This window comes from Thunnus thynnus, chromosome 1 (genome assembly GCF_963924715.1).
Source record: "Thunnus thynnus chromosome 1, fThuThy2.1, whole genome shotgun sequence".
NCBI lineage: Eukaryota > Metazoa > Chordata > Actinopteri > Scombriformes > Scombridae > Thunnus > Thunnus thynnus.
In genome coordinates, this window is record NC_089517.1 from 2,887,796 (window position 1) to 2,902,115 (window position 14,320).

The following is a 14,320-nucleotide window of genomic DNA, read 5'->3' on the forward strand; positions in this document are numbered from 1 at the left end:
CAGTAGAAAAAGAGGAAAGCGAACAATGAAAGGTATTGCTTTTAATTTTTCTCTCTGATAAACCCAAACACCCACCCAGCTGGTCTGAGTGAGCGACCCGATCGCCAGCGAGGTCCCTCGTTGAGAGAATGAGTAGGGAGGATGCATTGCACGGTTACTGTGAGCGCACAGTAATCAAAAAGGAAGGAAGAGGGCAAGAGGAAAATAAAATAAAATCCAAAAAAAAAAAAAAAAATCAAAAGGCAAATAAAAACAAATGCACATAAAAGAACATAAATACATAAATAAATGTGGAGAGAAAAAGGGAACAGGAGAACAATTCCAACAACGACATGCAAAGAAAAGACGAATGCTGAACATGCAATCAACCGTACGAGGTCAAAGCTAAGAGTAGGAATCCCCTTGGTTTTTTAAATAAGCTTGTCAGTAAACTCGGCTTATTTACAGAATGAGTGTTTGGTGAGATCTGAGTCATCATACACGGGGGGGAGGGGAGAGAGAGGAGAAGGAGCCGACAATTATCAACAAAGGGTTTGTTCCTCTCGAAGAGGCTACGTCTACATTCTTAAATTACGGTAAATCATTTTTCCAAACGTATATTACAAGGTTTTCTTTCGTCAAAAGCCGGGAAAAAGGAACGAACGCTCACAAACGTTTCAAGATTTCTCGGTCATCAAATAACTTAAACATGACAAAAATATCCTTAAATAATTTGACGAAACATTCTCTACATCTTTCATATAAATAACGGAGAATAAATTAATACCAAAAAAAAAAAAAGACAAAATACAGTAAAGTACAAAAATATACACAGCAGTTCAATATTGTCTGAAACCTGCAGATAATTCAAAGAAACCTGAACAAGAGCAAAACTTAAAAAAAAATGCGCTGACATGGTGTAACTGAACCCAAAATCTGATTCACTTGTCAAAAGTGCAAAAAGAAAAAAAGACACGTTTCATCGGTAAGGCCTGGTCACACCAGAAAGTAGCACACTGAAATTTATCAGCGCGTCATTACAAAATAACGTATGTTGTTCCTGAAGTTTGGTGACGTACTCGCGCAAGCTAGTCGGTTCACTTATTTAGCTCCTTTCAGTCACAACAGCTTTTTTCTGTACTTTGCTGTTTACTCTTTCTTGGCGTTTTGTTCTCAGGACTGTACCTCATTTCATTAGCGTTTTCTTTTACAGGTCTGTCATTCTTAAAAAAATAATTTCCGAGCAAGTTTCTGGGAAAAAGTAACTTGGTGCTAATTGTGGAGAAAATAGGGACGATTTTCCAGTTAATGCTAGTCTGAAATCTGGAAAAAGTTCCTTCAATGAAAAGATCATTTTCCCTGTAATTGGTACCAAATTTCACAGTTCTTTCTAGGAAACTTTAAGAAAATCATTTGGAAATGACGGACCTGTAAATTAAATTTCGTTAAACAAGTTTTTGAAGAGGTGGAAAAAGCGAGCTTGCTAAGAGCCCGTTAGCAAGAAATCTTGTTAGCTCGGTCGCTAACGGAACAGTAAGTACGCAGAGTTACATCAAAAGACGGGTTTGTGACTGTCTGCGAATCATCCCTCTTTTCCTGTCCATACTGGCAGCAAAGAGATCCCTCTCTAAAGCCACAAAAGTGCTTATTCTGTGTAAAAATGTATTTTAACGTCAAGCCAAGGCTAATATGAGGCTTCAGCAGTTCAGAGTTAGACAAATCAAATGCTTAGTAAGTGTCCATAAGCAAGCAGGCTCATTAACTCAGTCACTAAAGGAACAATAAGTTCACAGTTACTTCAGAAGACATATTTGTAACATCGACTCCGTTTCATAACTTTCTGTGAATCGTCCTCCTTTTGTGGAGCAATTTATACTCCAACAGAGGAGGTGAAGTAAAGGTTCAATACAGCTAATAAGCCATGACAGCTTCCTCCGTTTTGAACTCTCCAGGTCGCAAATTCACCAAAGTTAAATTCAACGTAAAAAAAAATTAGTGCAGATTTCAGTTATTCCATTGGAACAAATTGATTTCTGCGTGAAATTTCTCCTCTTTTATTTGCTGGTGTGACCGAGCCTCCATAAGAATAAACAAAATATGGCAACACAACTCTAAAACATAATGTCACAACTACACTTTTTGTACATACGCAACATTATTTAGTCTGTACAACAGAATAGATCATTCATTTATGTAATATCACCTCCCCCCACTTTATCATACTTCTATGGGCAACCTTTTTAACTGCAAGAACCCATTTACAGAAACGCCACAGCGAGCCTCAAAAAATCCTGCCGTTCACAAAGAAAGACGACATTAAAAAGAATTACAATCCAGCCAGCGTTTGTCCATCCGTCCGTCCGTCTCCGCTTCCTCCACCGCTTCCTGTTTGTCAGCGTGTGCAAGTCATTACATCCCGCGAGAAGAAGTCATGTTTGTGTCGAGGAGTACATACAGTATGTGTTTCTTTTTTTTTTTTATGTACATGTGGGAGAAATAGAAGAAAGAGAAAAGAGGAGAGGGGATGTGTGTGTGTGTGTAGATTGACAAACATCACTGTCTTAAGGCTTTTTTTTCTTTTTACAACTCTTCCGAGATGTGTTTGGTCTGGTGGGGTGAAGTGGACACTACTGATGCGGCCGGAGAAAGGACTCGAAGAGAGAGGGGTCGGGCGGGGCGGGGGGTCGGGCGTGGGAGTGAAGCGCAGTGGGGGGGGAGGCAAGGGAAGGGTCCTCTTGTCTTTTCTTCAGTTTCGGACTCTCTTGGTGACGGCAGGCCGCGAGCGGGCCGCTGTCGGCCGGTCTCGAAGAGCCGCCGAGGTTAATAGTTATTATGGATGATCCCTGGTGGCAGAGACAAGTCAAGCCATCACACATGTGAGGAGGACACAAACCCACTGAAAGACCCCCGGGGACACAGAGAGGGACAGAAGGTAGGGACGACAAAGCTACATTTGCTACTTATTGTAAAATACTGATTTAACTTTTAAACTGAAATAGCCATTCCCATTATACAGTACAAAATTTATAGGCAAAAAGTAGATTTCTTTTTTTTTTTGTGTTTTCACTCCTAACTAAAGGGCAAAGTTAGCAGCTCTCCTCTGTCATTCTCTTGTTTAATGACCTGATAACTGCTTTTTCGTCTAGACATGCACAGCTACCGCTCCTTAAGGTTGTTCCTGTGTCCTGTTGCTGGAGGCCGTCTTTGTTTTGTCTTTGCCGGGGGGGCATTTAGAGTCATTGGGCGGGGGCTGGTTGGGCTTGCTGCTGGGGGCATGCTTGGCGGGGGAGCTAGGCGTGGCGGGGGCGCCGGGGGAGTGGGACGCTTGGATGTTCTTCTCGTCTGAAAAAAGCTGTTTAATTACGTCAAAGAAGTTACTCAACGGGCTGCCTATACAGACGGGAAGAAAAGAAGAAACAAAGAGAGAGAAAGAGAGAGAGAGAGAGAGAGAGAACAAACAACAGATGAGCAATGGGGTTAACGCGAGGAGAGGAGGAGGTGATGGAGGGATGAGAGGAGGAATGGAGCTGGAGAAAAGGAGACTCTTTAGCCGGAGGAAAGGCCACAGGGAGGTGGAGGGTTGTTAAAGCCAAAGGAGAGGCAGCACCGAAAGGAGCTGATACAGATGAGGTGACATCATGTTTCAAAAAGGTCAAGATATTAGTGATTTTATATTTTTATCAGTATCAGTTTTGGCTTCAGAGTCTCAGTTTCTCCTGCTGGAGAGGAGAGCTAACAGGAGCACTGGAAGACAGTTCAAATGTCATTTAGCATCAGATTGACTGAAAAAAGAACATTTTGACCATCATACAGCAGATTTAAGAAGGGTTTCCTTTAAGTGTTATTAAATGAGGATGTTATCTTTTTGTGACATAACAGCATTGAAAAAAAGAAAGGTTGTCAAGCAAATTGGGTTCAATTATTGGTTTAAAATTTTGGCGTTTTACTAAGAAATAATGTTTTGTTTCAGCTTAGAGGAACCTGCATCAGTACTGTGGATGTTCTAACATGCTTCACCTGTGTTCATGAAAGCTAAAAAGGTTTCAGTGGTTTTAGTGTTAGTTTTACATTTATCTGACAAACTAAAACTACAATTTTATAAAACTGAATTCAAGTTTACAAATTTTTATTATTGTTAATTAAAGGCTTGGCTTGGTTAACATTTGATCAAGTCTGTCTTAAAGCTCACATAGACACTGAAGGACTTTGTGGTTGTTTCTTCTGTTCATATCAGCAGAACAGAGATGCTTCTAAAGTGATTTCACTGTAATGTGACGGGGCACTTAAGTCCTGGTTCTGAGTAAAAAATATTTTAAAGTTCAGCTTAAGCTAATATGAGGTTTGATCTGTTAGGAAGTAGATACATCAAATGTGTATCTTCCAAAGTTTTGTCGTTTTAAAGAAAAGATTTCCACTTTGTGTTTCTGCAGAAAGTCTCTCTTGGTGGAGGTTTAGTAAGAAAAACAGGAAATTTTGCACTAAAAAGATCGTCACCTTTAAAAATATCAATTTGATTTCCCTAATGCAGAATGTTGAAGCCTTATATTAGCTTTGGTTTTTCTTGCTTTTACCAACTTTACTTTTTAAATGCAGTAATTGTTTTTATGGGACTGTTCTGTTGTCTTCCAAAGCTCCTGTAAACTCTCCGTCATATCAACATCCATCACAACAACATCCATCTGTTAAGACAAAGGTTCTTTGGTAAATGCTTTAAAACAGTTGTGAGTGAATAAAAACATGCAACAGTACAGCACAGTACACACGTTAATCCACAATCACTTATCATCCCAAAGGTTAGTCAGTTTGAAACATCTTATTCCCTTTGTGTTTTTGCTGCTGATGAACAGTAACAGATGTGCACGTCAGAGTGAAGGCTCGTGATAAACTTACCATCATTTCTCTCCGACAACACAGTGACATTGTGCATTTCTGGTGTCTGATATTTTCTTTAAGTGAATTTTAAATATGGAAAGTTTATGAAGAAGCAAGCAATACCATGCAAAGGGTTACTGAGGTCAGTTGAGCCGCACGCACACACACACACACACATTCACACAATGAAATAAGTCAAAATGATCAAGTCATTGAGTCTTCCTGCTCTTTTTAAACGACTATAAAAAAAACCTTACTGGAATAAGATTCTTCTTTTTGCAAAAGGCAAACCTCTAAATTAGTTTCTGAAGAGGATTTTTAACCACTCAGGAGCATACAATGTGTGACGGCAGACGTATGCAGGTTGTTGAATAGCTCAAAAATGAGCTATACTGAGCGTTTTCCATCATTCTTTGACCAGTATGACTGTGAAAAAGGTCTTAAAAAAGTCTTAAATTCAATTTGGTGAACTTTACTGAAAATATTAATGGTCCCCACAGCAGGAAAATGTTTTAGAAACCTTCTTCTAGCGACATAATGAAGCCTTTAAGGCCATTTAGACAATCTAATGTCCAAATTACCATGAAATTTACTGAGAATGTTCCCCAGAGAATGAACCCTTTTGGTATTTTGTATTTTTGACCACATGAGCTTTCATCTCGTCGAGTGAGACCCTCAGGTCCATTAAGAATGTAAGAACAGCTAAATTGTGAGTACAGTATATTGTTTGTTCTGTTGTTCACTTTTGTGTTGTGCAATGTGACATAAATTGACTTCAAAGAGCCGCTAGTGTTGCTTTATGTTGTTAATCTTGTTCAAATTATATCATGTACAATTAGAGCTACTCAATTAGTTGATCGACAGAACATTAATTGGCATCAATTTTGATAATTGATAAGTTGTTTAAGTCATTTTTTCTAGCAAAAATGTCTTAACCGTTTCCATCTTCTTTCTTAATGTGAGAATAAACTGAAAATTTAGACTTTAAGTCAAACATAACAAGCAATTTGAAGACCTCACTGTTGGCTTCAGGTAAACTTGGGCATTTCTCACTATTTTAAGACAAATGATTAATCAAGAAAATAATCGACAGGTAAATTGATAATAAGAATAATTGTTAGTTGCAGCCCAAAGTTGTCTCATCTGTCATTTTTCTGTAAAAATGAATATGGCGTCTCTGCTGTAAATGACTTGTTAAGACGAACATATATATTTTTTGCAGCTCACACACACACATTCTCTCTCTCTCACACACACACACGTGTTAGTGCAAACAGGGTGTGTTGGTGACAGGCCTCCAGCACGTTGCCAGTGTGTGTTAAAAGCCAGAGGTATAAGGTGTTTTTTTTTGCCGGGGGAGCTCCCGGTCTCTCTGGGTCTTACCACGCTTGGAGGATTTACTCGGCAAAGAAGCTGAGCGCTGAGAGCCATCTGAGAGCAGAGGACAGTGTCAGAAACACCAACCGACTCACTGAGGCCCCCCCGACCGACTCACCGCCAGTCAGCTGACGTCAAACATCAGCGGCACAGTGGCTAAAACATGGCACTCCTTCTCTGTACGAGTTAACGCCAGACACGGTGAATGTTCAGCTCGTTTTTCCAGAGTTTCCTCTCGTTAAACAAAGTCCTGTTTTTATGTGTTGAACTGTAGCTGGAGACATTTCCTACAACCTTTGTTTCAGATGACAGATTTATGTCTACAGGTCAAAGATGAAAAGTTATAAAGTTAGTGAAAAGTGTTGCTAGAGTTTCCATGTTGTAATACTAACTGGCATCAGATGCTACCAGAAGTTTAAACCTTCTTGAATTTCACAAAGTTCAGCAACAATTACTTTACAATCATATAAAAAACTCCAAAAAAAATTAACCAGTGCAGGAACAACTTTCAGTCATAAATGATAAAACATTTGTTTGTTCAACAACTGCACTGATTTCTACATCTGTAAATGCCAATCAAACTTAATATTAATTACTTTGTTTGATGAATTTCATTATCCTTTTAATCTACCTTTAAATTAAAAAAATGATAAATTGATCAGGAATCAGAAAACTACTTCTTTCCTGTTTGTTTCATTGACAGGTCGACAGACTGGTGGAACAGGCATCATATTGATAAGAAAACAGCTGATTAAGAGTGTCTCCATCCATTTATAAGTGATTGTAGGAGTGTAAATAAAGCTTGTCCACATGCATCCAGTTCCACAATGATTTATTTCAACTGAGAATCCAGTTAGCAGTATTGAGTTTAGCTTCAGGCCAGAATCAGCCAGTTCTTTTGATGCGCATCCATCACCACAAGTCTGGCAGAAGACCAGCAATCAGGCGTGCTGGATGTAAGTCGCTATTTCGGCTACTTAGTCATTTTTGTGTTAATATCAAGTCAAATTCCATAAGAGCATGTAGACGTGAGGTGAGGTTACTCTGAGAAACAGGCTGAACATTCACTGTGGTGGATATATTACGTCTTAAAATCAGTCTGCCGCTGCATCCACACATGTACAACCTCCCCCCCACACACACACACACACAGAGGAGGCTTCAGGTTGTTTGTAAGACTGTTTAGTACGTTTTATCAAACACATGCAGGTTCTCTGGTTCTGACTGCGAAGAGATCAGCAAACACAATCACACGTCCTGTGTTTGTTTGCTGCGACATTCAGTTTACAGATCATGCTTTAATTTCAGTACATCAGTCCCATATGTTGCAAAAACACACTCAAGTCGTGTGTTAACGGCACCGAGAAGCATCAGCACACATAGAGTTTGGCAGCGACGGATCCCCAACAAAACTGACCCTGCTAACATTCACTCAGTGTGCCAAACGGTATGTGTGCAAAGCTCTGGGTCGGCGTTTCATTCAGCATGCGAGTGATTCAGTTCATCCAAGTGGCGTTAAAAGTGAAGCTGTGGATGACAAGAAGCAGGGAGGCATGAAGATGCAGGCCAGAGGAAGAGTGACAGACAGAGAGATCAGATAGATACTGTAGATATACTGAGATGTGGGTTATTGGCACATCTACATGGAGTGGGGTGACTGGCATACAGTGCCTGATAACAGTTCCCATCTGTGGCAGTGACTGGCCAGACTGGTGCAACTGGTTCTTTGTGTTTTTAACTGATAGTTTGGATTTTTTGGACATTAGCTAAGTGTGAGATTGAAAAACAAGTAACATTTAAAGCCACAACACGACGTGAGGTAAGTTTCCACCATCCTCAGTAGAAGATGATGTTTCTGTGCACAACTGTATATGTCAGCTGATGAATGACAAGAAACTGAAGTGCAGAAATGCCAAAGAAATGTTTTGAAAGAGTTTTATTATTAAGTTTATTTTTCAGCTGTAAGACATTCTGCCTATTACATTTCCTGGTGGCAATTGTTATATAATTGTCAGGGACTACGGATGCAAATTAGCTTCAAGCTAACTCTGGTGCAGGTCAACCTGATGAAGGTCTGTGTACCAAAACGCTCCCAATAAATCTTTTCTTATTGCAAGTGAACTATAAAATAGCTCCATTAAAAGTCTGCTGAATTAGATGTTAGCAGTGTAGCAACTGATGTACAGACAACTATCACTGGATACTGAAGAAAACTTATAAATCTGATGAAGTTAAGTTCTGAAGTTGTAGTCTTGTTTCTATAATTTCTAAGCAGATTGATGGATCTATAATGTCTTTGTGTTCAGATTTGACTGAGTTATGATTTAAAGAAGTATGAGGTACGTCTTGCTAAGACCACTAAGACATCCTGGATGAAGGTTTGATAGTAGAACCAAGTCTCTGAAATACATTGAGGTGATCTCCTTCACTTGTGGATAGTTAACATATTTTTAATGGTGCATTGTGGCTTAAAATGTCAACACTGCATTGAAAGAATCTCCATGTTTCTAAGTTATTTTTGTCTATTCCTGAAATGCAATAAAAATCAAATAATTTGTACTGGACACAGAATTTTCTGCTTTTATTTTTGAGCAGATAAGACTTTCTTGGCTCAGTAAACTACAAACATTACTTGATAAGTTGGACATTTTTGCATTAAAGTCTATCCAATAACATCACCGCTAATCTAAGTCGAAGAATCCAAACTATCTGTGTAAATCCAGCAGCTTTAGATCTTGTTTACTGCAGTGTTTCTCTCCCAGTAACACATCAGTATCCTGAAGGCAGCTGTGTGTGTGTGTGTGCAGAATGTAACTATAAGCTTTTTTTTTTTAAAGAGTGGTACAGCAGTGTGTGTGTGGATGAGTTGTAGTTACTCTGCTTCACCACCAGAGGGGACCATTATCAAGTAAATAACCACAGATAAAACAACAGCGACACTACAATGTCACACTAACAAACAGAACTAACAGGGACAACTGGAGAACACAGAGTCACTCTTTCTTTTCTTCCATATTTTTAAAAAAAAAAATCCATCCATCTGTCTTATAGGCAGCCCAAAACGCAGATTTCAAAGATTCGTGGGATTGTTTCTGGCCTGTTTATGTCAAACTATACAGTAAAAGTTATATTCTGACACCTTGATAGCTTTATACCTCTTACAGAGAAAAAGCTGCATGCACAAATAAAACAGCTGATCCTCACATGTAGGTCTAGTGATAATCAGCCCAGTAAACACACATCTAGAGCTCATTGAATAACGTTCCCATGTACTGTATGTGAGTGTGTGTGTGTGTGTTGGTGTGCACGCCATGGTATGTGGCGGGTAGACATGCACGTGGAGATGCCTTGTGCTAAAAGCAGTGTGCTGAGCCGAGCTGAGCCGAGCCGAGCCGAGCCGAGCTGAGCTGAGCGGGTCCGAGCCGAGGTAGGGCCGCAGGTGTGGCTGTGCTTGTGGAGAGTGCCAGGATGCCGGAGGGAGGGAGAGAGGGAGGGAGGGAGGGGGGGGGCTGTGAGGGCGTGGAGGAAGAGGAGGAGGAGGAGGAGGAGGGTTGGGGGGGGGTGTAGGCGGGGCGGGGGGGACGGGTGGCGAGGGGACTGGACTTACCAGAGATCTGGGGCTGGCTGCCGGGCTGGTCGGAGCTGAGCAGCTGGGCCTGGATGGTCTCAACAACACGCTTGAAACGCCGGCTCGGACCTGAAGAGGAAACAACGAAGCTTTGTTAAACTTCTACGGAGCACCGCACTTCATCTTCACTCTTCTTCTTCTTCAGTTGGTATATCTGTAGCTTAAAGCAGAAGGAAGATGAGTTTCTTCATTTTTCTGATTATGATCTACTAAAAAGTATTGTGTGTGTATCCAAAGCCTGATTTCTGTGCCGTAAACCACAAACTGATGCATATTTTTATCAATAAACTGTAAGATATAAAGTGAACTGCCAGGACAACAAGACAGTTTAATATTCCTCTGCTATGCTCTGCTGATAAGGTCACCAGATTCCCTCATGGGTGCTCACAGTTCACAGCTCAAATCTGGTGGCTGATTTATGTGTCGCACCTTCGCCGTCGCCATTCCTGCTGTTGTCAGAGCGACAGTGGAGAACATTTCCACTGCCAGTGAAAGCGATGAGATGTTCGGGTTAATCACGTGTGTGAACGTGGATTAAATGAATCGATTCTGTAAAAGCAGTTTCCTCATCTTCAGGTTTCTTACTTTGTCGGAGAAAAGCAAGAAAAGTGTCACACTGGAGAAGCTGGAACAGGATTTATGTTTGGCTTTGCTTAATATGTTGATTATCAGAATTGTTCCATCAATTAATTAACATCTAAAATTCTTTGTTCAACCCAAATTGACACAAACATTTAGATTTAATTTGACCTGCAAATCAACAAATCAATGCTTCCTGGTTTGTATCATAGCTCATCCTGTCTGTGGTGTTTACCTGACAGCAGGGTGAAGGTGACGGAGTAGATGCCGTTCTCCTTGGTGGCGCTGGTGCTCTCGGTGTAGGTGATGTCCACCTGGAACTTGACCGGTTTCTGGAAAACCGTCGGACCGGCTGTGGACTTGTATTCCGCCCGGAAACTGGTCTGAGAGATGACGCTGTGGCTCAGACTGGGGATCTGAGAGGGAGACAGAGACGGAGGGAGGGAGGGTGTCAGTGAGCAGACTCTGAGTCAGCAGAAACACAGACAACTTCTGCATCGGTTAAGATGGCAGCCTGGCTGTGAGAGAAACAGACAGGAGAGGAGGAGGAGGAGGAGAGCGAGTGTTGGATCTGTTACATTTAAACATGTCGTGGCGTTTCGCAGCGTCAGCGTCGGAGTCGACAGCGACACGTGAACAGACAGCAGACTGCTGCGCATGATGCTGCTGTCCTCACATGGAACCACTGTACTGTAAACTGAAACGGATCACTGTACAGTAACCTGAAGTGTTTTCACACTCAGACATCATGTAGAAATGATTTTAGATTGTTTTTATTTAATTGAAATGAAGAATAAATAGTGTTCGGAGATACATCAGAAATGCTCCTTTAGTCTTAAAGCCTTTGTGTGGGCTGGTGGACATGTTTGATTGACAGCAGAGCCAGTAGGTGAAGGAGACACGATATTCAAATTTTAAACGAACAAATAATAAAAATTGAGCACATCAGAGTAAACAGCTGGTGGCGCCGGTTCTCCTGTCGAGTGCAGTAAAAAGAAGAAGAAGATGATGATGTAATTAATCGAGCGTCACACTCAGAGATGAAGTGATGAAAATGTGACACACGTCCTGCTGACGGACAAACAGCTGACATCACAGCTTCCTGCTGTTGGAGGCGTTTTGGTAACAGTCATGTGTCAGTTATACAGACTGAACGCTGCTCAGAGACCAAGAACAGAGTTTAGGGACGTTTAAGTCAAACGCTTCCTGTACATCATCATTTATTTGCTAAATCTGCTTCAATCGCACTTTGTTACATTTTTCTTTTATCTATACATCAACTTTTCCACCTCATCTGAGTGTAAAAACTTCTTTTTTTGCCATATTTAAACTTTTTTAAGAATTTCCAGCGTTTCCGCCGTTTTTTTATGCACAAATTGAAAAAGCTCATATAAACGGTTGGATGGAAACTAACCTGCTGTAAATAAACTGGTAGCTGAACCTTAAAGCTCAGGACAGACAGTAGTTGGTTTCCAGCCAAATGTAACATAAAATTTTCACCAAATTTCCAGAGAAGCAGTGAAGAAAATGTGAATTAATGCTTATTTCTACAAGATAAAACAGTGTCAGTGTTTGCAGCTAGAGTGCTCATGTGTGCTACAGTTCAGAACATTTTATTTAAACTTCTAATAATTTGTCCCCCTCGTTTATATCAGTGAGGGTAGAAACCTCTGTAGAAATCCTCCTTTGTCCTCTCTGATAGAGAACAAGTCTTTTTGCAGAGCTGAGCTGTTTGGATCAGGAGGTAAAAAAGGCAGATTCAGGCTAAACTGAACCTGAAAACACTCAGTCAGGTTTTCAGTCTGCTGTGTCGAAGCATTTTTTCCAATCAGGGGTGAAAACCGCAAGAAGACAACTGACAAGACAGAGAGTTACTCCAACAGCCTCGACTGTACGAGAAGCTTAACTTTACACCTTCAAACAAACTCCAGCTGTGTGACGGCTGAGTGTTACCTTTGATTCTAAATTCTGGTTTTCAGACCTTTAAAAACTTCAGATACTCTGTTACTTTTTTCTTAAATTGAATTTGATGGATATGGATTTTCCCCTCTAACTTTAAAACCTTAATGTTTTCCACTAGTCTTGCTTTCGTATCATGAAGAAAGACTTTTTTTTTGTAAAGATTTTGGTCCAAATATTGTTATAAAGTCAAACTGTGACGCCAGTAAAACAGAACAGTGTGAGAAGGAGCCTTACGGAGAGGAAGGCGTGGACGATATCAGCCTTTATGGAGCTGAGAGGTTTGTCTCTGATCACGATGAAGATCTGCTCCTCTTTCTCCAGGTTGATGAAGTTACCAAACCACGACTTCTTAGCCAGTCTGCAGGGAGGAGACAGACACGACGTGACTCAAACAGACAAGATTTTTTATGATATTTATGGTGAGAAAAAGCAAATTTAATGGTTGTAGAGACGTTTCAACGTCAACAAACCATAACACAGCTAGTTATGCTAGTTATGATTGTTATTTGTGTAGCACTCTCGCTGATATTGATGCTGTTATACAGTATATGTCAACCAGAGCCTGTTACTGTGAGGCAAAGTGAAATTCACTAGATATAACTCAAATATCAGGAAGGAAGACGTATCAACGGCATCAAAGATCGATCTACATAATCCTCAGTGTGATGTAAACACTTCCCCTCCTGCGTTTGACTCTTTTATGTGAGCATCCTCATGTCGCCCTGCAGCGCTTTAACAAACAATCTAAACTAGTTAAACACCAGATGTGATTTCACAGTTTGTCTCTTTGCACAAAGAAGATGCCAACAGAGACGGCGGCGCTGACGTGTGATGCTTGTTATGTAAAGAGGAACGTTTACCATAGAAACAAGAGGGTGTATGTATGTTTCTATGCTCCCTCAATATAAAGAATCATTTCTATACCTTTGACATATGTGGTATAAAGTCTAAACCTCATTATAACCATCTTAGGAGTCTTTCATTTTAACCCTTTAGCTCTGAATGTAACCAGCTGGATCTTAAACATGCTTGTGTGGCATCACTAACTCCAACCATCTTTACACTGGAGCATCTCTGGTTTCTAAACCCTTAATGAGCAGATAATCCTTCCTGATTTTCACAGATTTTATGAGCTAATTTCCATCCAGATTCTATGTAAACTGTGGCGGCATCAAACAAAACAAAATCTTTTGGAATGAACAGTTCAGAAAATATCTTCTGATGGTAGAAAAAGAAGACAAATGAAGAAAAATGAGGGAAAAAACCCCACAAATAAATGCAGATTATGTTCCAGACTCTGCCAAAGTAATAAACAGAAATCAATAAATAAATTAACTACATAGTTTGTGGTGAAAGAGATATTTTATAATCTGATTTTTACTTAAATGTTTGTTTTATTAGTATTAATGATTTAAAGGACCAGTCTGCAGGATTTAGTGGCATCTAGCGGTGATCTGAATACTCCTCCCCTTCCCTTCCAGGCATGTAGGAGAACCTACGGTGGCCACGAAACTGATGAAGAACCTGAAAGGTCCTCTCTAGAGCCAGTATTTGTCCGTTCTGGGCTACTGTAGAAACATGGCGGTGCAACATGATGGCCTCTGTGGAAGAGGACCCGCCCCCTCTGTAGATATAAAGGGCTCATTCTAAGGTAACGAAAACATAATGATTCTTATTTTCAGGTGATTATACACTAATTAAAATATACTTATGAATATTATATTCTATTTCTGCCAAGTCCGTTCCACTGGATGCCACTAAATTCTACACACTGCACCTTTAAACCAACTTCCATCCATTACTTTAATATAAAAAAACCCCAGAAATTCCCAGAAAATAGTGATGAGCCCTGTGTGCAAATTGTTCCCTTAAAAATCCAATCACATTTCTAAAATATGTGCTTCTGGATTATATGTGGACAAA

The 14,320-nt window shown here is 40.3% G+C and overlaps 1 protein-coding gene across 13 annotated transcripts in view; it reads right to left on the reverse strand.

Annotated features, from left to right (window-relative positions):
- Positions 1–2,442: 2,442 nt before the first annotated feature.
- The window catches only part of LOC137184574 (serine/threonine-protein kinase BRSK2-like), a 140,651-nt gene continuing 128,773 nt past the window's right edge, over positions 2,443–14,320 (reverse strand). For 8 of the 13 annotated variants that reach the window (XM_067593250.1, XM_067592657.1, XM_067593085.1 and 5 more), the window contains 4 exons: positions 12,632–12,755; positions 10,671–10,851; positions 9,836–9,925; positions 2,443–3,369 (listed from right to left, as the gene is read on the reverse strand). In XM_067593250.1, the coding sequence (XP_067449351.1) occupies positions 3,146–3,369; positions 9,836–9,925; positions 10,671–10,851; positions 12,632–12,755 (619 nt within the window). In that variant the 3' untranslated portion in view covers positions 2,443–3,145. Of the gene's footprint in view, positions 3,370–4,931; positions 6,283–7,394; positions 7,756–9,835; positions 9,926–10,670; positions 10,852–12,631; positions 12,756–14,320 lie in introns of those variants that run through there. The other 5 variants (XM_067593406.1, XM_067593327.1, XM_067592919.1 and 2 more) reach the window with 4 other exon arrangements.